The 25,003-nt window shown below is 43.6% G+C and overlaps 1 protein-coding gene across 1 annotated transcript in view; it reads left to right on the forward strand.

The window, feature by feature from the left end:
- Positions 1–25,003, forward strand: part of LOC112080552 (ryanodine receptor 3-like) — a 73,998-nt gene that overhangs the window by 46,787 nt on the left and 2,208 nt on the right. Inside the window, exons 45-76 of the mRNA XM_070442626.1 lie at positions 1,655–1,742; positions 1,867–1,959; positions 4,150–4,320; positions 4,435–4,494; positions 4,597–4,731; positions 4,969–5,081; positions 6,619–6,715; positions 8,480–8,589; positions 8,864–8,915; positions 9,009–9,065; positions 9,177–9,276; positions 9,370–9,449; positions 9,544–9,620; positions 9,739–9,812; positions 11,129–11,146; positions 11,783–11,863; positions 12,049–12,137; positions 12,231–12,359; positions 12,477–12,581; positions 13,284–13,365; positions 15,322–16,634; positions 17,921–17,979; positions 18,190–18,364; positions 18,495–18,581; positions 18,666–18,866; positions 19,178–19,308; positions 19,506–19,548; positions 19,685–19,812; positions 19,916–19,976; positions 20,081–20,227; positions 20,355–20,489; positions 20,662–20,818. Of these exons, the coding sequence (XP_070298727.1) occupies positions 1,655–1,742; positions 1,867–1,959; positions 4,150–4,320; positions 4,435–4,494; positions 4,597–4,731; positions 4,969–5,081; positions 6,619–6,715; positions 8,480–8,589; positions 8,864–8,915; positions 9,009–9,065; positions 9,177–9,276; positions 9,370–9,449; positions 9,544–9,620; positions 9,739–9,812; positions 11,129–11,146; positions 11,783–11,863; positions 12,049–12,137; positions 12,231–12,359; positions 12,477–12,581; positions 13,284–13,365; positions 15,322–16,634; positions 17,921–17,979; positions 18,190–18,364; positions 18,495–18,581; positions 18,666–18,866; positions 19,178–19,308; positions 19,506–19,548; positions 19,685–19,812; positions 19,916–19,976; positions 20,081–20,227; positions 20,355–20,489; positions 20,662–20,818 (4,448 nt within the window). The remainder of the gene's footprint in view (positions 1–1,654; positions 1,743–1,866; positions 1,960–4,149; positions 4,321–4,434; positions 4,495–4,596; positions 4,732–4,968; positions 5,082–6,618; positions 6,716–8,479; positions 8,590–8,863; positions 8,916–9,008; positions 9,066–9,176; positions 9,277–9,369; positions 9,450–9,543; positions 9,621–9,738; positions 9,813–11,128; positions 11,147–11,782; positions 11,864–12,048; positions 12,138–12,230; positions 12,360–12,476; positions 12,582–13,283; positions 13,366–15,321; positions 16,635–17,920; positions 17,980–18,189; positions 18,365–18,494; positions 18,582–18,665; positions 18,867–19,177; positions 19,309–19,505; positions 19,549–19,684; positions 19,813–19,915; positions 19,977–20,080; positions 20,228–20,354; positions 20,490–20,661; positions 20,819–25,003) is intronic.

Below are 25,003 nucleotides of genomic sequence, written 5' to 3' on the forward strand. Positions count from 1 at the left end.
TTAACAGGACAATGACCCAACACCTCCAAGAAGGAGCGTGATTGAGTACTGCATCAGATGACCTGGTCTCCACAATCACCTGACCTCAACCCAATTGAGATGGTTTGGGATGAGTTGGACCGCAGAGTGAAGAAAAAGCAGCCAACAAGTGTTTAGCATATGTGGGAACTCCTTCAAGACTGTTGGAAATGCCTTCCAGGTGAAGCTGGTTGAGAGAATGCCAAGCTGTCATCAAGGCAATGGGTGGCTACTTTGAAGAATCTCAAATATAAAATAGATTTTGATTTGTTTAACACTTTATCAGTTACTACATGATTCCATATGTGTTATTTAATTTTTTCGTTTTGATGTCTTCACTATTATTCTACAATGTAGAATAAAGAAAAACCCTTGAATGAGTAGGTGTGTCTAAACTTTTGACTGGTTGTGTGTGTACGTACAGTGACAAGAAGAAGTATGTGAATCCTTTGGAATTACCTGGATTTCTGCATAAATTTGTCATCACATCTTCACACATTTTCTTCATCTAAGTCACAACAATAGTGTGCTTAAACTAATAACACACAAATTACTGTATTTTTCTTGTCTATATTGAATACATCATTTAAACATTCACAGTGTAGGTTGGAAAAAGTATGTTAGAATGGGCAAAACGCCCCCCCTCCTGAGCTTTTCACACACGACAGTGTCTAGGGTTTCCCGAGAACAGTGTGACAAACAAAAAGCTTCCAGTCAGTGGAAGTCCTGTGGGCGAGAACAGTGTGACAAACAACACGCTTCCAGTCAGCGGCAGTCCTGTGGGCGAGAACAGTGTGACAAACAAAAAGCTTCCAGTCAGTGGAAGTCCTGTGGGCGAGAACTGTGTGACAAACAACACGCTTCCAGTCAGTGGAAGTCCTGTGGGCGAGAACTGTGTGACAAACAACAAGCTTCCAGTCAGCGGCAGTCCTGTGGGCGAGAACAGTGTGACAAACAACAAGCTTNAACAACAAGCTTCCAGTCAGCGGCAGTCCTGTGGGCGAGAACAGTGTGACAAACAACAAGCTTCTTGTCAGCGGCAGTCCTGTGGGCGAGAACAGCTCGAAGGAGAATGGTAAGAATCGTGTAAGCTAAGAGGCGGGCCACAAACAGACAAATAACGGCGCAGTGGTGTGCAGAACGACACAACTCGTCAATCCTTGTCACGGATGAGCTATTGCAGCAGATGACCGAGTTCCACTCCTATCAGCTAAAAACAAGAAGCGGCTCAAGTGGGTGCGCGATCACCAACACTGGACAATTAAGTAGTGGAAAAACATCACCTGGTCCAACAAATCCCGGTTCCTGTTGCGTCATGCATGCTGATGGCGGAGTCAGGATTTGGCGTAGGCAAAGTCCATGAGTCCATGGACCCATCCTGCCTGGTGTCAACAATACAGGCTGGTGTACCGCCGTCCAATCTGCAGAAACTGTGGGATGCCATCGCCTCAGCATGGACCAACATCCCTGTGGAATGTTTCCGACTTGTGGAATCCATGCCCGAAACATTCAGGCTGTTCTGGAGGCAATGGGGGGGTCGCACCGGACCGGGTACTAAATGGTTGTACCTAATAAACTGGCTGGTGAGTGTATATTATATATAATAATCATCTCCTCTCTCTCCTTTCTCCTGCAGGTCCAGGTGGCTGAAAGAACCAGACGCTGACTCCAATGAACTCTTCAGAATGGTGGCTGAGATCTTCATCCTCTGGTGCAAATCACATGTACGATTTCTCCTTATCAACAATGGACAAACTAGCGATTACAATAGATAGGACATTTTAGATTGAGAAATGAGCAAAGCAGAAGGTGTCTTCATCATGTACATTGGTATTGCTCTTTCCTCAGAACTTCAAAAGGGAAGAGCAGAACTTTGTGGTTCAGAATGAAATCAACAACCTGTCTTTCCTGACTGGTGATAGCAAGACGAAGATGTCAAAGGTAGGGCTTATTAATATGTGGCTGCTTTCTGAGACAAACAAAACAGCAGGGGCYCAACTTTGCTTTTAGAAGTTTATCCAGTCGAATAAACACTCCCTCAGCCTACCTGACTGAGGAATCTGCAAGGTCCTAAAGCACACTATTGCCTCGTTTTGTATCACATTCCAATGATAAAACTGGGGGGGACAAAAATGCAATTTCAGTGAAAGTTGCACCCCTGCAAAACAGTACAGCATATTCCCACTGCTGGAGTGCTCTACTACTATAACTTGGAGCACTCTGCAACCCCTGTGGTCATGTATGTTCACATCCTAACCCAGCTAACCTCAGTCCAACCTCCTGCTGCTATCTGTCAGCACATTCCAGCTGAGCCTTGTTACTGGGCTCCATTCTGTAGATTCAGCTCTTTCTCTCTCCCTGCTCCAGCAACCCTAACACTCATATCCCCCGTGGCCAAACAACACAACTAATATTCCCTCACAAACAGAAGCCATGTCACCTCCTCAGGTACAGGGAATAGATTTGTTGTTTTATTTTTTTAATCCTGTCTGCTTGTACACTTAATTCACTGGAAGCGCCATGCTCTACCAACTGAGCCACACGGGACCACAATAGTCTGCCCTGCCTTGCTGTTAACAGATTACACCAGCCAATCATTAGCGCTTATCGCCCCTCCTTCATCAGCCCTGCTTGTCATCATAACGAGCGTTTCTCATTCCCTTATGGGCCGAACATGTCCCAGCTCTGTTATTGAAAGTCAACACGCCCATGACAAATAACATGATCACGTCATTGGTGTTTCTGGGTGATGGATATCCTGCGCTGGTGTGTGTGGCACCTACCTCCCACTGGCTTACACGGAACCCAAACCGGCTGCGCACGTGCGCCATCGTGCATAAATTAATTTTGTSRRCCCACACCAAACGTGATCACGACAAGCAGGTTAAAATATCAAAACAAACTCTGAACCAATTACATTAATTTGGGGACAGGTCGAAAAGCATTAAACCTTTATGGCAATTTAGCTAGCTAGCTTGCACTTGCTAGCTAATTTGTCCTATTTTGCTAGCTTGCTGTTGCTAGCTAATTTGTCCTGGGATATAAACATTAAGTTGTTATTTTACCTGAAATGCACAAGGTCTTCTACTCCGACAATTAATCCACACAAACGGTCAATCGAATTCTAGTCATCTCTCCTCCTTCTAGGCTTTTTCTTCTCTTGACTTTATATTACGATTGGCAACTTTCATAAATTAGGTGCATTACCACCACCGACCTCGTTCGTCTTTCAGTCACCCACGTGGGTATAACCAATGAGGAGATGGCACGTGGGTACCTGCTTCTATAAACCAATGAGGAGATGGGAGAGGCAGGACTTTCAGCGCAATCTGAACTGACTTCTATTTTAGCCCTTGAAGTCTTTAGCCAACACAGACGCTCGTTGGCGCACGCGGGCAGTGTGGGTGCTATAATTGAATAATATAGATTTCTAAATGTATTTTGCAACGCTCGTGCACGCGACGTGAACGTTGTAGTCAGCCTGTGTCACTCAGCTCCCGTACTGGGCGGAGGTGTGTGTGTGTGTGTGTGTGTGTGTGTGTGTGTGTGTGTGTGTGTGTGTGTGTGTGTGTGTGTGTGTGTGTGTGTGTGTGTGTGGTTGTGGGTGTGTGTGTGTGTGTGTGCATCCATACAGTTAATGGTGTTTCTTTCTCTCTTGCTGAGTTGAATATGAGTGTCTTCTGTGTGCCAGCTTCTCAGTGCAGTCCATTTTTTTTATAACACCTCACCGTATGGGTACAGGCAAACTGTGGGCGAATGCTGCTTTCAGGCTATAGCTACATTTGAAATGCTTCATGGGCAAATATTTTCAGCCGCCAGCGATGGAACAATGCCTTAGTTCCCTCTGCTACCCATAGGTTTAATTCAGCGTTCGGTGTGCAGTGTGCTGTGCTCCCACTGTGAAATAAGCACAGTTAGAACAAGGTAGTAATTTAGAAAGTGACTGCATTGGCTATTATAAAAAGGGTGTGGCCCGTCTGATATATTACAAAATGGCATCCTATTCCCTATACAGTGCACAACTTGCACACAAAAGTAGTGAACTATATAGAAAATAGAGTGTCAATAGAGTGCCATTTTTCAGTGAGTGCCAGGTGAAATTATTAATGTGTAATTCCGTCCTGGTAACAGTCAGGGGGTCAGGACCAGGAGAGGAAGCATAAGAGGAAGCGAGGAGAGTTCTACTCCATCCAGACCTCCCTGATCGTTGCTGCCCTGAAGAAGATGTTGCCCATGGGACTCAACATGTGCACCCCCGGGGACCAGGAGCTCATCTCCCTGGCCAAGACACGTTACCTCCTGGTGAGAGGGCCTGTCTAGCCCACATGGACCCATGCTGATTGAGGATCAGGTATCACTGGCCACACACTACCTGATGACGGTGTATCTAATTGTTTTTTATGTTTTGCTCAACAGAAGGACACAGATGATGAAGTGAAGGAACATGTGCGTCAAAATTTGCACCTTCAAGAAAAGGTGAGCTGTATATTATGGCATTATTGTCATCCATAAAACTAGCAACTCTATCAAAAATCTGTGATGTTTTCTAACCCCTACACTGTACTAACCCACCCCCAGTCAGACGACCCTGCAGTGAGGTGGCAGCTGAACCTGTATAAGGATGTGATGGTGAAGAACGAGGGGCCTCCAGACCCTGAGAGGACAGTGTTCAGAGTCCAGAGCATATCAGCTGCAGTCTTCCATCTGGAGCAGGTCAGTGGCTGGCTGCACCATGCATCCCCCTTACTGCCTACATCCACTTCTCTATCCGGGCCCCTTATATCCATGTTATAGATCCTTAAGCTGTGATCTATATCCTGGATGCTTTATGTCCTGCTTCTCTGATCTTTACTCAACTTGATAGTAGTTACATTTGTGATCCAAACCATACACCCTGTTTCGTATGTTATATTACAACTTACATATTTTGTCTTCATTTATTCAATGTAGGTGGAACAGCCGTTGAGGTCAAAGAAGTGTGTGTGGCAGAAGCTGCTGTCCAAGCAGAGAAAGCGTGCGGTGGTGGCCTGCTTCCGCATGGCTCCTCTCTACAATCTGCCCAGGTATCACACAACCATCTACATGTTGTGTAGTCAGTCCTTTACAAACATAAATATTACAATAGAATAGTCAAATATTACAATAGAATACCCCAGCTGCTGATGTCAGTATTGGGAGGCAGCAGGCTGTGTTAAGTTTAGCATTCTCTCTCATTTCCAACCCTACACTATTTCTTTCTCTATGCCTCATGAGTCTCGCCCCTCTTTCCTGGGCTCTGACCCTGTATTAATATGAAGCGTCCCTCCCCTAATCTGTACGACAAATGTCTCGCCTCAGGCAGTTATCAAGGAATAGAAAAGGACACTAGCAATTTCATGCCCTGTTGCACTGTAACTCAATCACAGAGACTCAGGAGGAGAGACAGTGGGGAGAAAAACAATTAAGAGCCCGACATGGGGGCGGCCATCTTTAATGTGTGCTCTCATGTCTCTCCTCGTCACCAAATGATTAATTCCAGCTAGTTATTGTTGTTTTTTGGAGAATGTGACATTGCATCATATTGTTGAGTAATCAGTAAGCACTGGCCTTTTGAGTCAGGGTAAATCTAGAAATGTTAAGGACATTTTATGCAATGTCAGTGTACTTTTCCTTTCCACCTCTAATACTATCACATAACTCTCTCTGTACCCTTTGTGACAGTGGCTTACCACCCTTTTACAATATATTTACTACTCTGTCTCTGCTACTTTACCCTCTCTCTTTTCTCTCCTGAATGACTATACTGTACCTCCCCTCAGGCACAAAAGTAATAATTACTTCTTGAACGCCTACCGACGCTATTGGCTCGAAAAAATGCATGAGAACACAGACTATGACAGTCTGCTCTCCATGCTAACGGTAATGTAATGTTCAGACAACGTTTGTGACCTGTTCCTCCCCCCTCCTCCCAGCCATGGTTTGTACTATAACTATAACTCTCATACTGTGATCCCGCAGGCTTTCTGACTGGTCCGCCTATTATAAAGCTACACTCATCACTAAAATATTCACTCTGACCAAATGCTTTTTCTTCTAAGTTATAGGTTTCTGTACCGATGTCGCTGTAATTTATATACCATGTATTTTATTTAGCTTTAATCATTACAGTGTACTGTAGAAGTTGCTAGAATCAATATGTCCTGTGATCATTTTTACTGGTGTATACATGAAAGGGTTATGAAATGGGGGGGGGGGGGTACAGTTCAAACTTCCAAGGTGTTTCTCAATGGTGACCAGTTGGATTTGCCAGTGCCCTATATGAGGATTTCCCAAACTCGGTCCTGGGGCCCCCCCTGGGTGCACTTTTTGTTTTTTGCCCTAGCATTACACAGCTGATTAAAACAATCAAAGCTTGATGATGAGTTGGTTATTTGAATCAGCTGTGTGCTCCTTGGGTAAAAACCATAATGTGCACCCAGGGGAGGGGGAAAGCAGGACAGAGTTTGGGAAGCCCTGCCCTATACTAACCAGTATTAACCATTCTTAACGCAATACCCCCCTCCTCTCCTCTTCCTCCTGGTCCACCCTGCTAACCCTCCTAATCTCCCTCTACCCCCCCAGGCATCGCTCTATTAACCTCTTCCTCCTGGGCTATCAGAGAATATGGATAGAAACAGAGACGTACTCTTTTGAAGAGAAGCTAGTGCAGGACCTGGCAGTAAGTACTGTACCTGTCCACCCCAGTGCCCAGCCCTCTCTTTGTGCTCTCTCTGTGGGGCTAGTCTCTTTTCTCCGTCCTCACCTGGCCGTGCTACAACACGAACGCTTCGCCAGTACAATGCCCGCCAAGTGCCGCAGGGGTTCTGCCAGTCATCCATGTTCTGCCCCTGGCTCTGTGTGGCTCTGTCCCTTGCAAACTGAAACGTGGGCACGCATGACATCACCCTGGATGTCAGTGCCGGCTGTACTGTACTGTAACTGTACCGTTGTCCGTTTCTAGAGCTGTTTCCCTTCCTACAGGGGTAAGAGAGCATCCAACCACGATGCTACGGCTTACTGGTGAAATTTATGGAAGGTGTGGCGTCCTTCATAAATTTTCTGTTGCAGCATGGACAAAGTATAATGTCATAGTCATGTCATTTGAGGAATTTGTTGTAATCAAAGAATTAAGATATACTGTCCGTGTAAGGGTTGCTTTCTTTACAACTTTGATTCGAGATATCTCTGAAATTCTTCAAAACCCCATGCCGCCCTGTGTAAGAACCTGCTACATTTATCAACAGTAATGAAGAAAAATGGTTATAAACACTCTATAACACTTTATAAGCCTTTTTACAAATATGATAGATTTAAAATGTAGGGAAAGTGGCTACATCCTAAAAGAGATGACCATGTGGAATAGTATTCCCTCTACAACTATTTTTGCTCCATCCTTTCCTGGTGGCCTCTCTTCATTGGGAGAGTATCTGTGGTGCTCAGGGATAAAGTGGTAGACGAGTATAAAGTATTATAGAGTATGGATCAGGCTCATGGAGAGTCATGCTTAACTTCCATCTTCCTCCCTTTATCTCTACTGAACACACACCTTCACACCGCTAACCTTGATACTGCTGTACCATCTGAATGTACTGTGTGTATGTCCCTGTGTGTATGTCCCTGTGTGTATGTCCCTGTGTGTATGTCCCTGTGTGTATGTCCCTGTGTGTATGTCCCTGTGTGTGGGCCTGCATGGTCTGCTGATGAGTGGCGTGTCATACCCGGAATGCTTTCAGTCTGTGATTCAATGGGCCATCACACTAGTAATGAAGCAACATGGTGGGACAGGGTTTGACTGCACATTCTGCATCTTTCATTTCAATGTGCTTCTGTTGATCAAGTACACCTTGTTGTCTCTAAGGTGAGTGATGTACAGAGGAGACTGTTTTATATCATGGCAATGGTAACTGCATATGGATAGTAACTTATCCATATTTCTGCTTGATACCTTCCCACTGGGCACAGACGTGAGTTCAACGTCTAGTTTTGATTCACATTTTGTTGAGTTGTCAACTAATGTGCATTGAACGTGCAATCAAAAAAAAAATTGTTGAAAAAAGGTTCAACGTTGGGTGAAAAAAAAGACCATACCCTTACTTTTTGCAAATCCAATCAGTTTTCCACATTGATTCAATGTCATCACATATATTTTTGGGGTTGAAATGACGTGGAAACAATGTTGATTCAACCAGTTTTTGCCCAGTAGATTGGCCTTGGTAACCGTTATTCCTGAAGCAGGAATAACGGCAGTGTAATTTGAACAACTAACTTTATTTGTTGCAATTTCACTAATTCAAAGTAAAGTTATTGTGATCTTTAAAATGTGTATCAACTCAGTGTAGGCACATTTTGTCACTCTCAGAGGGTAAAGGGCACTGCTGTAATGACAGGTGATTGGGTCTCAGGGTAGGGTGGTACTCTGATGTGTGGCTGGGTGTTTGTGCAGAAGACCCAACTGAAGGTGGAGGAGGAGGAAGAGGAGGAGGCAGAGATGCAGCCAGACCCTCTTCATCAGCTCATCCTGCATTTCAGTCACAATGCGCTCACTGAGCGGAGGTAAACACACACACACACACCTAGGCACCTGGCATCGTGCTGCTAGCTCCATCTGTGCTATGTAATATTGCCGGTGTATCCCTTGGCTAATAAACTGTCGCATTGAACTAAAACACTGCAGCATTTCTCCCCACACAGGGAGAGGCCCTCGAGCACAAGTAATTGTGTCACATTTATTCTTAGTCATGCACCTGAGAGATGTGTTTATTATGGAGTGTATTTGTTTAGTTATGTAAGGTTCATTTACACATGTTTATTCTGCTTTTCCATTCAGTTCTTTGGAAGAGGATCCTTTGTATATTGCGTATGCAGACATGATGGCAAAGGTACAAAGCCTATATGAATCTGCTTTTGGATACATGTCTTTAGTGTCATGTAGAGGTTACCAGAGATCTGACTACCAAAACTTTTGTCTTTAGAGTTGTGCAGAAGATGAAGAAGAAGAAGATGAAGAAGGAAAAGAGAAAACGTTTGAGGTGTTTTGGACCTCCCATCGAGATATTAGATTTGACTAGTTTCAATGGTTTTGTAAGGAGCTGTGTTTGTTTACATGGTGTGTGTTTACATGATGTTTGTTGACCTGTTAGGAAAAAGAGATGGAGAAACAGAAGACMCTGTACCAGCAGGCCAGYCTGCATGACAGAGGAGCTGCTGAGATGGTGTTACAGATGATCAGCGCCAGCAAAGGTACACACACACACACACACACACACACACACACACACACACACACACACACACATATACACACACAATATGATCCCTGATTATCCTCTTTAGGTACGCTTGGGCCCATGGTGACCTTTACCTTGAAGCTGGGCATCTCTATACTCAACGGAGGCAACATACTGGTTCAGCAGGTATATCAGAATATTTATGGTCCATATCAATCTTTTCAGTATGTACAGTGGCACTGTATAGCTCAATTTGTTTTGTGTCTTTCCTTTTTTGTAGAAAATGCTTGACTATCTGAAAGAAAAAGGAGATGCTGGCTTTTTCAAGAGTTTGTCAGGACTCATGCAGTCTTGCAGGTAAAATGATATCACAACACACAAACAAATCTTTGACTGTTTGACATTCAAACAGAGCAAAACTATACATGTTAAAAGATATAAACCACATTGGCTCTCTTTCCTTCAAATTCATTAGTGTCCTGGATTTGAATGCATTCGAAAGGCAAAACAAAGCGGAAGGTCTTGGGATGGTGACTGAGGAAGGATCAAGTAAGTGAGGGGAATCACTAGACTACCTCAGACAGACATATGCACAGTAATCTCTCTTTCCTGTCAGAAAGGAATGACATTTGAATTCTGATATATTAAATACATGCATATCTTAGAATTGTTTTGTGTTAATGAAAAGTAATTGTAGATGCGTTTTGATTATAAGATAACAATTTATTTTCTTACCTTTGAGAGTCAAGTCTACTTGGTGCTATTGGCGAATGCTGAACCATGATGCTCCGTACAGATMTGTTATGTCTAAAACCATAAACAAGTATAAAATATAAATATTTAGTAGACAACAAATATATAATTCTAAAGACTCCATGTTGATTTCATCTGACCCCTCCCACTTCCTCCCACCCACCAACAGGGTCATAAATTGCCTGTCTTCTGATTGSCAACCAGTGAATGCTCACAGACAAAGCCTGTCTAAAATTGCATTATTCAACTAATATGATTTTTGGTGGGTTGCTTTTACTGCTTGTGCTACACCAAGTGGTCACTGTGTTCCTATTAACACCTTGTTGTAAATTCTGAATCGGTCCATAGAGAAACTGAATTCATTAATGGAGACTTACTGAACCTTGTGATGGAGGTCATGTCAAGATTACATCTGGAGGCTATTCCTTCATATTTATAAGCAAGCAATAACAGCAGTCCGTAAGGATACACCACCTGTCATTACGATTGGTCAGCCGATGTCCAACCCACCAGCTAATGATTGGCCCATGCCTTTGTTYTGTTAGAAGAAGGCCTGTGATAGGGCTACTACAGATACATGGTGCAGCATTAGCGCGCCACGTTCGCTCTTATGTTTGTGATGAAAAAGCTKATCTCCATGTCACGTATGTCATTGTGTCTGTGTTCATGAGRCTGTGCTACTGTATGTTCCTCAGTCATGTGACATCTGAGCACTGTCTGTCAACGAGATAGAAAACAGATCTATACACAATAGATCACCCACCATAGAAGCGGTTGGATCTAATGGAGTGCATACAGTAAATGGCTATGTTCTCCTAGATACTCCAGCTCATTCCAACCTCATGTAACCAGGCATAAGTGATGGTGACTGCAGTCCTGTAGTGTTCTCACCCCCTGTCCAACACCAGTCCTGCCAAACTGTGCAGCAGAACCTGTAGACCTACCTACCTGAGACTCTTAACCGCATGTCTACTGTATGTCCAACGCCTAAAGTGATGTCGATATAGATCTCTTCTTCCTTACTTCTTATTGAAACTCAATGTCTTCTCCTTTGCTTATGTCTGCTTTTTTTGTTTGTTTCTTCTTATCATATTTTAACTCATCGGTCGCAGTCAACGTGAGTGAGCGGGGTAAATACATGGTTTAGATTCTACTCATTTCGCAATGCTGCCATCCTGATTGCTCTCCGTCCAGRTCCCAACCCTTCTCCCTCCCCTCTGTCTGGAATGTAATAATAAAATACTGATCTGAAGGAACACATGCATGCTCCAATAAGACATATGGTCAGATTGTTCAATCCATAGCATCAGACCCCGACAGACTCTTAACTCTCTCTCCTGCCATACAAAGTTAGTGCTTGTGGTCTATGTGGAAACTTGTCTGTCTCTTTTATGTTGATACTACTAACCAATATTACTTGATAAAGTAAATTAGGAATAAGAATAACATTCCCAAAGCTTTGCTTGTATCTGAAGTACAGAACAACAAAGCTCTGCCATGCAGTTGTATACCGAACATCCTTCCCTGCATACAGTATGTACTGTATATCAAGTCAAAGTGATATGAATATCTCAGAGGGAGCATATACTTTCATGACAAAGTCTCCTAGTCTAGGAGCTTGAGGACTAGACAGCAGCTTTGTATTGAAGTGAAAGTTATGCTAGCCATGGTGTAAGCTTGTGTTAGATCAGGTTGAGGGGGTTGCCTGATTTCTAGCCCCCTCCTAACCAAAGGGGACAGTCGTCAATCTCATCTCCTGTGTCCAGGTTCCAAAGTACTGCAAAACGATGAGTTCACTAAGGATCTCTTTAGGTTTCTGCAACTGCTCTGTGAGGGACACAACAACGGTACGTCCAAAACTTTCTAGAACACCTTACCTCAATACTGGTTAAGGTACTCTAGCCTACCTGTGACTTGTGCATTTAGTTCTGAGAGATCCGTATTATTTGTTTACTGCCCACAATCTACTATGTATATCATTACCTGATCCTCTAACCATTCATTGGTATTTGACCACTTTCTCTTTCTTCAGACTTCCAAAACTTCCTGCGGACTCAAACAGGAAACACGACCACTGTAAATATCATCATCAGCACTGTGGACTACCTGCTCCGTCTGCAGGTAAAATACTATCCCCCACCTTCACTCCGTATATGCTTTGTGTAATGTCTGTTTACAGTATCATGTGTTACATGTTGATTTGTCCAATATTAGGAATCCATCAGTGATTTTTACTGGTACTACTCTGGGAAAGACATCATGGATGAGGCTGGCCAGCGGAACTTCTCCAAAGCCCTGGCTGTGGCCAAGCAGATTTTCAACTCTCTCACTGAGTACATACAGGTAACACAAGACTCTTGGGTTGGAAGAAACTAGCCTTCACAGACAGGAATGTGTTGTATGGTTAATCATGGTGATCCAATCGTCCTGACTTTAGTGATCTTCTCTTTGTGATGCCAGGGCCCTTGTATTGGGAACCAGCAGAGTCTGGCACACAGCAGGCTATGGGATGCAGTGGTGGGATTCCTGCATGTGTTTGCCAATATGCAGATGAAGCTGTCGCAGGTAATACAACTCAGTACAATTTCCTAATCAACTCACTTTTACTCAACCAATATTCAATCTATGTCATCAGATATGAAACTGAATAGAATCTGATTCATGTGATGCAACATCAAACTATATGTGGATAGAGAGTTCAACAATCTGCTGTGTTGCCACTAGAGGTCTCTCTTAGCTCAGAGATGTACTCTGCAGCATGTCTAGTTGACAGGCTTTTCTCCCTGCCTTAATTTGAAAGGTTATGAAGGCTGTGATCCATCACTCCCACAGCCAGACACCTTAGATGTGCTTTGTAGCCAATAACCCAGATGGGATCAGAATGAAACCTCTCGTACCGTCTTAGTTTATCTCAGGGTTATCCAGAGGGGCAGGGCTGTTTGCAGGTGGACAGATTGACAGGGCGGCTGGGCGCGTTTTGATTAAGCTAATCAAAGTCCCTCCTCAGATTTATTATGTGCTGTGAGCCGGCTCAAAGGAGGCCCAAAATGAGTCAGCCCCTCCCAGCCATCTGCTTGGGCCCAACAGAATGACATTAGCCTGTGTGCTGATGGATGGCTGGGACCTAGCGCTCTCAGAGGGCCTTGATCTCTCCAAATGCCATGCTGGGATATTAGCAGCGGACTGGCCCCAGACAGAGAGCTGCGCTAACCTTTTTGATGTGGTGAAGGATGTGTCACAAAGTTGCTTTCGTTTCCTCTCCCCCAGGATTCAAGTCAGATTGAGTTATTGAAGGAGCTGCTGGACCTGCAGAAGGACATGATCGTGATGATGCTCTCCCTTCTGGAAGGTTCTATTACCTTTTCATCTCAGTCGTGACTCATCATGGAACACATTGTGGTCATATCTAGAGGCACTGATAGAACGTTCGCTACCAGCATATGCTCTATCTATGTTATCCATTTTGTGCCTAAAACCCTTTAAACAGATGTATTTACTTGAAATGATATTACATGATATCAAACACCTATCCATTCTACCTGGACAATTCCATTAGCAGATTGTATTACGGTTACTTTGTACTTTCTATTGTTTGTTCTAAACCAGGGGTGTCACTCAATCAGCCCACCGGTCGTATTGAAAAAACACAACGAATTCGTGGGCCTGACATAGCCTATTATGTTTGTTTTTACAACATCAAAAAACCTGCATACAACTGTGACCCAAACTGGCCATTGTTTTATTACAAATAATATGTCCCTTTATAATGTCCACTTATGTGCATAGGGTGCTATATATAGCATTTTAACATATTAAAACAAGAGATACATACAGTGCATTCTGAAATTATTCAGACCCCTTCACTTTTTCTACATTTTGTTGCTTACAGCTTTATTCTAAAATTGATTAAATAAAAAATAATCCTCATCAATCTACACACAATACCCCATAATGACAAAACGAAAACAGGTTTTTAGATGTATTAATTTGTGGGTGTCCATCACCCATTTCATATATGTTACGAATTGCAATATGTATTATATCTTAAAAATACATATTGCAATATGTTACGAATCTGCAAAACATGATATGCTAAGAATTCTAGCTAGGTGGCTGACGTTAGCTAGGATAGGGTTTAGAGGTTAGGGTTAAGTTTAGGAGTTAGGTTAAAGGGTTAAGGTTAGGGTTAGCTAAAATAGTTAAGGTTAGGGGAAGGGTTAGCTGACATGCTAAATAGTTGCAAAGTAGCTAAAAAGTAGTACCTATGTGAAAGTTGCTAATTAGCTAAAATGCTAAAGTTGTCCGTGATAAGATTCGAAATTGCAACCGTTGGGTTGCTAGATGTTCMCGTTAAACACCTACTCATCAATCCTGACCAACCACCCTACTTTAGTTTTTGCCATAAGTAGCATAATAAAATAATCCCCATCAAAATCTGTCAATTTAATCTAGAGATATCAATGTTTTTTTTGCATTGGATGCTTCTCAATCCACCGCATCCACCGATATATCGCACTTCCGCATCTGCAGTGAAATGTGTCAGAACTAGAARGGTGTTTGTCAGACCCGAAAATCGATCTTCTCACGAAAATGTCTGAAGCATCCGAACGATTTGACCTACAAAACTCTATGGAAAGGGGGGATTCTCATGAACACGATGTTGTTTTCCGTTTTGCTCTACGACCCGTGACTCGTCTGAAGGTGACAGGTACCGGTTAGAAAAAATMTATGGAAGTATGAAGGCAGTTTTGATACCTAAAGGGGTCCTAAAATTAAAAAACAAAGCTCAATGATCCGTAGTATGACCATCTTAAAACAATGACATATGTCATCTTAATTTCATAAAGTAGATGACTCAGCTGTTGACTCATTTATACTCGCTTGTGTGTCCTATTGTCCTTTAGTAGTAATTTATACCCACATGTGAATACTTTAACTTATAACTTTTTGACAACCAAGATGACATGTTCTGTAGGCTACAGCAATGACCTGTTGGAACCAGAACTTTGCATGGACATTTAGCCTACAACACTTTTAAACTTTCGGTCTGGTAGAAGATTTGGTCAGTGCCATTAGTGATTATATGATACAGCGCACTGGCTGGCTTGTGTGTGGGTATGGCAATCCACTGCCGTTTGTCGTGCTGCATGTTGGCAGTGCTTGCTGACTTGTTGTGCAGCACGGCAGTATGTAAGCAGGCCAAAATGAATTGACAACCCAAATCATTGCGTGGGACAGATAGAAATGTGTCACGGACCGAATCCTTTGTGTTTGACACGTGTTCTAAACTTTAGTAACCCCACAGGTAACGTTGTCAATGGAACCATCGGGAAACAGATGGTGGACACCCTGGTGGAGTCCTCCAGCAATGTGGAGATGATCCTCAAGTTCTTCGACATGTTCCTCAAACTCAAAGACCTGACCACCTCGGACAACTTCAAGGAGTACGACCCGGAGAGCAAGGGAGTGATCTCCAAGAAGGAGTTTCAGAAGTCCATGGAGAACCAGAAGCAGTACTCCCAGTCCGAGATCGAGTTCTTGCTCTCCTGCGCCGAGGCTGACGAGAACGACATGTTCAACTACGAGGAGTTTGTGAAGCGCTTTCATGAGCCGGCCAAGGACATTGGCTTTAACGTGGCGGTCCTGCTCACCAACCTGTCAGAACACATGCCTCACGACGCCCGTCTGGCCACCTTCCTGGACCTGGCCGAGAGCGTGATAAACTACTTCGAGCCCTACCTGGGCCGCATAGAGATTATGGGKGGAGCCAAGCGCATCGAGAGGGTCTACTTTGAGATCAGTGAGTCTAGTCGTACACAGTGGGAGAAGCCCCAAGTCAAAGAGTCTAAGAGACAGTTTATCTTTGACGTGGTGAATGAGGGTGGAGAGAGTGAGAAGATGGAGCTGTTTGTCAACTTCTGTGAGGACACCATATTTGAGATGCAGCTGGCCTCACAGATCTCTGAGCCTGACGCAGTGGAGCGTCCCGAGGAGGACGACGAGGACAGCCAGAGTGTGACGGAGGAGCCAGAGGAGGAAGAGGAGGAGAGCATGATGGAGTCTCACTCCGCCTTCACCAACTCCTGCGTCTCCATGAGGAAGAACCTGTTCAGCTTCCGCCAGCTGCTGACCTTCAAAAGCATGAGGCGGCAGTACAGGAGGTTCAGGAAGATGAGTGTGAGGGAGATGGTCCAAGGCTTCTTCTCATTCTTCTGGATGATTATCACGGGCCTCTTCCGCTTCCTCTACAACCTGGTGTGGGGCTTCTTCCACATCCTGTGGTCCTCCATGTTTGGTGGGGGCCTGGTGGAGGGGGCCAAGAACATGAAGGTCACAGACATCCTGGGGAACATGCCRGACCCCACACAGTTTGGTATCCATGGTGATGTGCTGGAGACAGAGAAGATGGAGGCGAGTGAGGCGTCATCTGTGGCAGAGATGGGCCACATGGGCCAGGGGGACAAGGCAGAGGCAGATCTGATGGCCGAGCTGCTTAACATCCAAACCAAGAGCCAGGGGGGAAAGCATGCGCCCGAGCCAGGTCTGGGGGACATGGGTGAGGTGGTGGGGGTCGACGCCCCCTCTTTAGCCAGTGCTGTCAAGCAGAAGAAGGCCAAGGTATCTGAATATCCTCAGAAATCACACATTCAGTTTTATTAAAAGAGTAATGGTTATCTGTGTAAAATCAGGCCTCTGTTATGTGTATGTCACTGAAAATMAACTGTAGTTTAAGATGTTCTTCTCAAAATGTGCCACAGGACAAATTCTGTTTGTAAATGCATGACATTTGGTGTCTATAGACAGGCCACATTGACAGTGTCAGTCAAAGTTAGAATTTGGAGAAAATGTGAAAATCATTAAAATGACTAAAACCATATAGTATTGTTATTTGACCTGTTCTAAATATTCCAAATGTATGATTCAACTCATTGTCGTTTGTGACCTACAGCAGTTTCTGTATCACACTATATTTAYTCTTTGGACACATTGAATTACATATATTTCTTTTTACACATTTAATTAATCAAGTCATGTGAATACAGGAGGGAGTTTAGGTGGGCCTTCGCGCTTCAGCAAACAAGTTACATTACAGCCTTATTCTAAAATGGATTAAATAAAAACATTTCCTCATCAATCTACACACAATACCCCATAATGAAAAGCGAAAATACGTCTTTAGAAATGATTGCAAATGTATAAAAAAAAATAAGATACCTTATTTACATAAGTATTCAGACCCTTTGCTATGAGACTCGAAATTGAGCTCAAGTGCATCCTGTTTCCATTGATCATCCTTGAGATGTTTCTACAACTTGAATGGAGTGGTAAAGTCTGTGGTAAAGTCAATTTATTGGACATGATTTGGAAAGGCACACACCTGTCTATATAAGGTCCCACAGTTCACAGTACATGTCAGAGCATATATGGTTTTTCTTTATTTTTACTATTTTCTACATTGTAGAGTAATAGTGAAGACGTCACAACTATGAAATGACAGATATGGAATCATGTAGTAACCAAAAAAGTGTTAAACAAATCAAAACATATTTTATATTTGAGATTCTTCAAAGTAGCCACCCTTTGCCTTGAACGCTTAGCATTCTCTTGGCATTCTCTCAACCAGCTTCACCTGGAATGCTTTTCCAACAGTCTTGGAATTTAATTTGGAACATGTATTCACATGGCTTGATTCATGAAATGTGTAAAAAAAACAGTAACCCCAAAGACTAAATATAGTACAATATCAAACACTCACATTGTAGACAAATACTTTGGCGATTTTWAAAAAAWTKTTCAGATTTGTCCATCAGTATGCTCAGAGAAAAAGTGTACCAAAGTTTTTATTTATTTATTTCCATTATGAACATGAATGGGTTTACCAGGATTCCATGTGTTTCTTGAAGGAGGCTGCGACTAAGGAGCCTACCAATGGAGACCACAAAGCCGCGCCAGAGAAATCAGAGTGAGTGGCCTCATACGTCCTTGATCCTTGATGTGATGTGATTGCACCTGATTTGATTCTCAGTGTGAACACAAGATTCCCTACCTGACTGAGCCGTAACAGCATTTGTTTTGCTCCTGCTAGAAGCTGAACTGATTTGGTGAGGGTGCTTGATGTCTGTTGGTCTGTCTGTGCATCACCCTGTTTGATGGTGTGTGTTTGTGTCTACAGCCCAGAGGATGGGGAGAAGAAGGACCAGGACAAAGTCAAAGAGGAGGCTCCCCCAGAGCCCTCACCGGAGGAGAAGAAGGCCCCCAAGAAGAGACCGGGACTGAAGAAAGAGTCTCCAGAGGAGTTCATGGCCAACTTCTTCTCTAGCCTGGACATCTACCAGACCAAGATGCTGGTGAAACCACACGGATGCTATAGCCATTCACATCATTTAGCCCTGTTATCATAATAGCACATTAGTGTTTGTGGTGTTGCATGCTGTATGGCATATCCTTGTCTAATATATGCTTGTATGTGTTTTTCAGAACTATCTGGCCAGAAACTTCTACAACCTGCGTTTCTTGGCATTGTTTGTTGCATTTGCCATAAACTTTATTCTGCTCTTCTACAAAGTAAGTCAAACCCTATCTAATGAAATAGAGCACAGTGTTACTATTGTGCTGTCCTGGATATACACTGAGCGTGTGTTGTGTCAGGTGACTGGAGATGACGGGGATGACGATGATCCAGATCCCTGGAATGGAGGTGGAGCTACTGATGAAGAGGAGGATGAAGGTGGGATGGAGTATTTTGTCCTGCAGGAGAGCACAGGCTACATGGCACCTACACTGCGCTTCTTGGCCATACTACACACAGTCATCTCTTTCTTGTGTGTGGTGGGATACTACTACCTAAAGGTACATTTTTCAAACACACAGACACACACATACAGATAACTAACTTATATGCACACATACCAACATATTTATAATATCCCTTGAGAATAAATGTTTCATCATTATAATGGACTAGTAATAAACACAGCCGTTTTSAAATAGTTAAAGTCCTTTATATTGTAATATGGGAACTAATCCACCATCAATACATTATTCTCCCTTTTTCTGAAGGTGTATTTGGTAAACACCAGCGTGTGATGATATTATCTCAGACAGTACCTTGTGGGGCTGTGATCTAATGTTCTGTCTGTGTGTCTGTCTGTGTCCCCAAGGTGCCTCTGGTGGTGTTCAAGAGAGAGAAGGAGATCGCCAGGAAGTTGGAGTTTGACGGCCTCTACATCACAGAGCAGCCGTCAGACGATGACATCAAAGGACAGTGGGACCGCCTCGTCATCAACACCCCGTGAGTCATATAGAGCARAACTATAATCATCACCGCAAACTATAATCATCACTGCAAACTATAATCATCAACTTTTTGGTATTTGAATGTAGTTTTCAGATTGTGGATTACTTGTTAATACCAAGGTTTTTGTTTGTAACTCCCTGTCTTGTAACTTCTCATTGTCATAATGATATTTTCCATCCTCTTTTGTATAGTTCCTTCCCTAATAACTACTGGGACAAGTTTGTGAAACGCAAGGTAAGTAGGCAGTATTTAATTAATTATTGGTGGAATTTTTATTAATTATTCACCAGATCAATATGACTTGAACATGCACATACTATTTCTACTATTTACTCTGTTTGTCCTTGTTATCATGGCCTGCTGCTGTTAGGTGATCAATAAGTATGGAGATCTGTATGGAGCAGAGAGGATAGCAGAGCTGCTGGGGCTGGATAAGAGTGCTCTGGACTTCAACCCCACAGAGGAGACAGTGGTGAAGGAGGCATCGCTGGTGTCCTGGTGAGACCCTGGGAGAGTGGCCTATAATAGAGTTGTCGGGTTAGCATACACAGAGTGAAGTCAAAAACAGTACCATTCACATCAATCCACCTCCTTTTGACAGGTTGAGCTCTATTGACACCAAGTACCAGTGCTGGAAAATGGGTGTGGTGTTTACAGACAATGTAAGTGTTCCACATTTACAAAGAGCCTCATTTGGTATATGATAACACCACATTATTGTTGATTTGATCTGACTGATCTGTTTCTATGTTGTGTGTCCCTGCAGTCGTTCCTGTACCTGGTGTGGTACACCACCATGTCCATCCTGGGTCACTACAACAACTTCTTCTTCGCTGCCCATCTGTTGGACATCGCCATGGGCTTCAAGACACTCCGGACCATACTGTCCTCAGTCACCCACAATGGCAAGCAGGTGGGTGCAGTTTGGCTACCAGGCAACAGGGGTCAGTGTTGAGTCACAGCTCTAGTTCTGCCTTGTACTTTATCTCTATGGTTAATACCATCACAGTGGAAGTAACCTGAGGTATTCTCTGTCTCAGCTGGTTCTGACTGTAGGTCTCCTGGCGGTGGTGGTCTATCTGTACACTGTGGTGGCCTTCAACTTCTTCCGCAAGTTCTACAACAAGAGTGAGGATGACAACCAGCCCGATATGAAGTGTGACGACATGATGACTGTGAGTCCTTGGATCATAATGTGGAGGCCACACTAGTTAAAAAATAAATCATTAAATTAAACACCAGCCCAGTTTAACCATCCTGTTTGGTGCCTTGTGAATGGATCTATTCCATTTCCATCCAGCCTCACTCTCTTTCTCACCTTCTCTCTGTCTCTCTCTCCTCCATCAGTGCTACCTGTTCCACATGTACGTTGGTGTGAGGGCAGGGGGTGGAATCGGGGATGAGATCGAGGACCCTGCAGGCGACCCGTATGAGCTCTACCGCATCCTCTTCGACATCACCTTCTTCTTCTTTGTCATCGTCATCCTGCTGGCCATCATACAGGGTACGTACTGTACTAATCTGGGTCACAGGAGGCAGTATCTGGGACAGCGAAGGGGACCAGGGTGAGACCCAGCAGGGTCAGTGTCACTCTGGCTCCCTGGTGTCAAAGTCACCCTGCTCCCTGTGGGCTGTAAGGGGCTGTGGAAAGGGCTGTGTAGGGTGGGGATTAATCACCCATAGAGAGAGACCCATAGCTTGCTCTGTCTATCTACACAAGTCTCTTCCAGGCCCTTACACACAGTAATGTTTCTCTCACAGTCAGAAAGCCTCAAACTTTCCAATGGTTTTTCCACCTCAGACAGAGACAATCAGTCAGCCTCATGTCTCTCCTACAGACACTCAAACTGACTGCTCACCTCACAGTAAGTCTAGAACACACAGACAGATACAGCCTGTACCCTAAAACAAGTGGGAGGTAAAAGTATAGATACCTTAATAGAAAGTTACTCAAGTAAAAGTGAGTCACCCAGTAAAATCCGACTTGAGTAAAAGTATTTGGTTTTAAATATACTTAATATTTTTTTTATTTCACCTTTATTTAACCAGGTAGGCAAGTTGAGAACAAGTTCTCATTTACAACTGCGACCTGGCCAAGATGAAGCAAAGCAGTTGTTACAACAAAGCAGTTGTAACAACAGAGTTACACATGGAGTAAAACAAACATACAGTCAATAATACAGTAGAAAAATAAGTCTATATACAATGTAAGCAAATGAGGTGAGAAGGGAGTTAAAGCATAAATAGGCATTGGTGGCGAAATAAATACAATATAGCAATTAAAACACTGGAATGGTAGATTTGACAGTAGATGAGTGTGAAAGTAGAAATACTGGGTGCAAAGGAGCTAAATAAATTAAATAAATAAGTAGGGGAAGTGGTAGTTGTTTGGGCTATTTATAGATGGGCTATGTACAGGTGCAGTGATCTGTGAGCTGCTCTGACAGCTGGTGGCTAAAGCTAGTGAGGGAGATGAGTGTTTCCAGTTTCAGAGATTTTTGTAGTTCGTTTCCAGTCAATGGCAGCAGAGAACTGGAAGGAGAGGCAGCCAAGGAGAATTGGCTTTGGGGGTGACAAGTGAGATATACTGCTGGAACGCGTGCTACGGATGGGTGCTGCTATGGTGACCAGCGAGCAGAGATAAGGCGGACTTTACTTAGCAGGGGTCTTGTAGATGAAGTATCAAAAGTAAATTGTAATTGCTAAATAATACTAAGTATCTAAAGTAAAAGTATAAATCATTTCAAAACCATTTGTTGTTTAGTGAGTCCACCAGGCCAAAGGCAGTAGGGATGACCACATGTTCTTTTGATAAGTGTGTGAATTATTTGACAATTTTCAAAAAAAATTACTTTTGTTTGTCAGGGAAAATGTTTGTAATAAAAAGTACATTTATTTTCTTTAGGAATGTAGTGAAGTAAAAGTTGTCAAAAAAAATAAATAGTCGTGCTAGAGGCGTTACTACAGATCCGGGTTCGATCCCAGGCTGTGTGCAGTCGGCCGTGACGGGAGACCCATAAGGCAGTGCACAATTGTCCCAGCGTCGTCCAGGTTAGGGGATGGTTTGGCCGGTCGGGTTGTCCTTGTCCATCGCGCTATAGCGACTCTTGTGTTGGCCGGGAGTATTGCACGCTGACACGGTCGCCAGTGGGACGGTGTTTCCTCCGACATTGATGTGGCTGGCTTCCGGGTTAAGCGAGCAGTGTGTCAGAGTCGTGTTTCGGATGACGCATGGCTCTCTTCGCCTCTCCCGAGTCTATACAGGAGTTGCAGCGATGGACAAGACTGTAACTACAGTACCAATTGGATTTCACGAAATTGGGAGAAAAAGGGCAAAAAAAATATCAGTACCAGTCAAAAGTTTGGACACATCTTCAAGGGTTTTTCTTTATTTGTACTAATTTCTACATTGTAGAAATATATTAAGGACATCAAAACTATGAATAAACACATGGAGTCATGTAGTAACAAAAAAGTGTTAAACAAATATATTTGACATTCTTCAAAGCTTTGCACACTCATGGCATTATTTTAACCAGCTTCATGAGGTAGTCACCTGGAATGCATTTCAATTACAGCTGTGCCTTGTTAAAAGTTCATTTGAAAGGAATTTCTTTCCTTATCCATTTGAGCCCATCAGTTGTTTTGCGACAAGTAGGGTTGATATACATAAGATAGCCCTATTTGGTAAAGACCAAGTCCATATTATGGCAAGAACAGCTCAAATAAGCAAAGAGAAGCGACAGTCCATCATTACTTTAAGACATGAAGGTCAGTCAATACAGAAAATGTCAAGAATCTTTGAACGTTTCTTCAAGTGCAGTCGCAAAAACCATCAAGTGCTATGATGAAATGGCTCTCATGAGGACGCCACAGGAAAGGAAGACCCAGTTACCTCTGCTGCAGAGGATTAGTTTCTTTAGTTACCAGCCTCAGAAATTGCAGCCCAAATAAATGCTTCACAGAGTTCAAGTAACAGACACATTTCAACATCCACTGTTCACATGACAATTTGTGGCCTGCTGGAGGTCATTTTGCAGGGCTCTGGCAGTGCTCCTCCTTGCACAAAGGCGGAGGTAGCGGTCCTGCTGCTGGTTGTTGCCCTCCTACGGCCACCTCCACGTCTCCTGATGTACTGGCCTGTCCTCTGGTAGCACCTCCATGCTCTGGACCCTAGCGGACAGACACAGCAAACCTTCTTGCCACAGCTCGCATTGATGTGCCATCCTGGATGAGCTGCACTACCTGAGCCACTTGTGTGGGTTGTAGACTCCGTCTCATGCTAACATAGAGTGAAAGCACCGCGCATTCAAAAGTGACAAAACATCAGCCAGGAAGCATAGAACTGAGAAGTGGTCTGTGGTCACCCCCTGCAGAAAACTCCTTTATTGGGGGTGTCTTGCTAATTGCCTATAATTTCCACTTTTGTCTATTTTTGCACAACAGCATGTGAAATTTATTGTCAATCAGTGTTGCTTCTAAGTGGACAGTTTGATTTACAGAAGTGTGATTGACTTGGAGTTACATTGTGTTGTTTAAGTGTTCCCTTTTTTTTGAGCAGTGTATATATATATACAGTGTATACAGTGGGGGAGAACAAGTATTTGATACACTGCCGATTTTGCAGGTTTTCCTTACTTACAAAGCATGTAGAAGGTCTGTAATTTTTATCAATAGGTAACTTCAACTATGAGAGACGGAATCTAAAAACAAAAATCCAGAAAATCACATTGTATGATTTTTTAAGTAATTAATTTGCATTTTATTGCATGACATAAGTATTTGATACCATCGAAAAGCAGAACTTAATATTGGTAACGAAACCTTTGTTTGCAATTACAGAGATATACGTTTCCTGTAGTTCTTGACTAGGTTTGCACACTGCAAGCAGGATTTTGGCCCACTCCTCCCTACAAGATCTTCTCCAGATTTCAGGTTTGGGGCTGTCGCTGGGCAATACGGACTTTCAGCTCCCTCCAAAGATTTTCTATTGGGTTCAGGTCTGGAGACTGGCTAGGCCACTCCAGGACTTGAGTGCTTCTTACGGAGCCACTCCTTGGTTGCCATGGCTGTGTGCTTCGTGTGCTTGTCATGCTGGAAGACCCAGCCACGACCCATCTTCAATGCTCTTACTGAGGGAAGGAGGTTGTTGGCCAAGATCTCGCGATACATGGCCCCATCCATCCTCCCCTCAATACGGTGCAGTCGTCCTGTCCCCTTTGCAGAAAAGCATCCCAAAGAATGATGTTTCCACCTCCATGCTTCACGGTTGGGATGGTGTTCTTGGGGTTGTACTCATACTTCTTCTTCCTCCAAACACGGCGAGTGGAGTTAGACCAAAAAGCTCAATTTTGTCTCATCAGACTACATGACTTTCTCCCATTCCTCCTCTGGATCATCCAGATGGTCATTGGCAAATCCTTCAGACAGGCCTGGACATGCACTGGCTTAAGCAGGGGACCTTGCGTGCGCTGCAGGTTTTAATCCATGACGGGTAGTGTGTTACTAATGGTTTTCTTTGAGACTGTGGTCCCAGCTCTCTTCAGGTCATTGACCAGGTCCTGCCGTGTAGTTCTGGGCTGATGCCTCACCTTCCTCATGATCATTGATGCCCCGAGGTGAAATCTTGTGGAGCCCCAGACCGAGGGTGATGACCGTCATCTTGAACTTCTTCCATTTTCTAATATTG

This window comes from Salvelinus sp. IW2-2015, unplaced genomic scaffold, assembly GCF_002910315.2.
Source record: "Salvelinus sp. IW2-2015 unplaced genomic scaffold, ASM291031v2 Un_scaffold16374, whole genome shotgun sequence".
NCBI classification, from domain to species: domain Eukaryota; kingdom Metazoa; phylum Chordata; class Actinopteri; order Salmoniformes; family Salmonidae; genus Salvelinus; species Salvelinus sp. IW2-2015.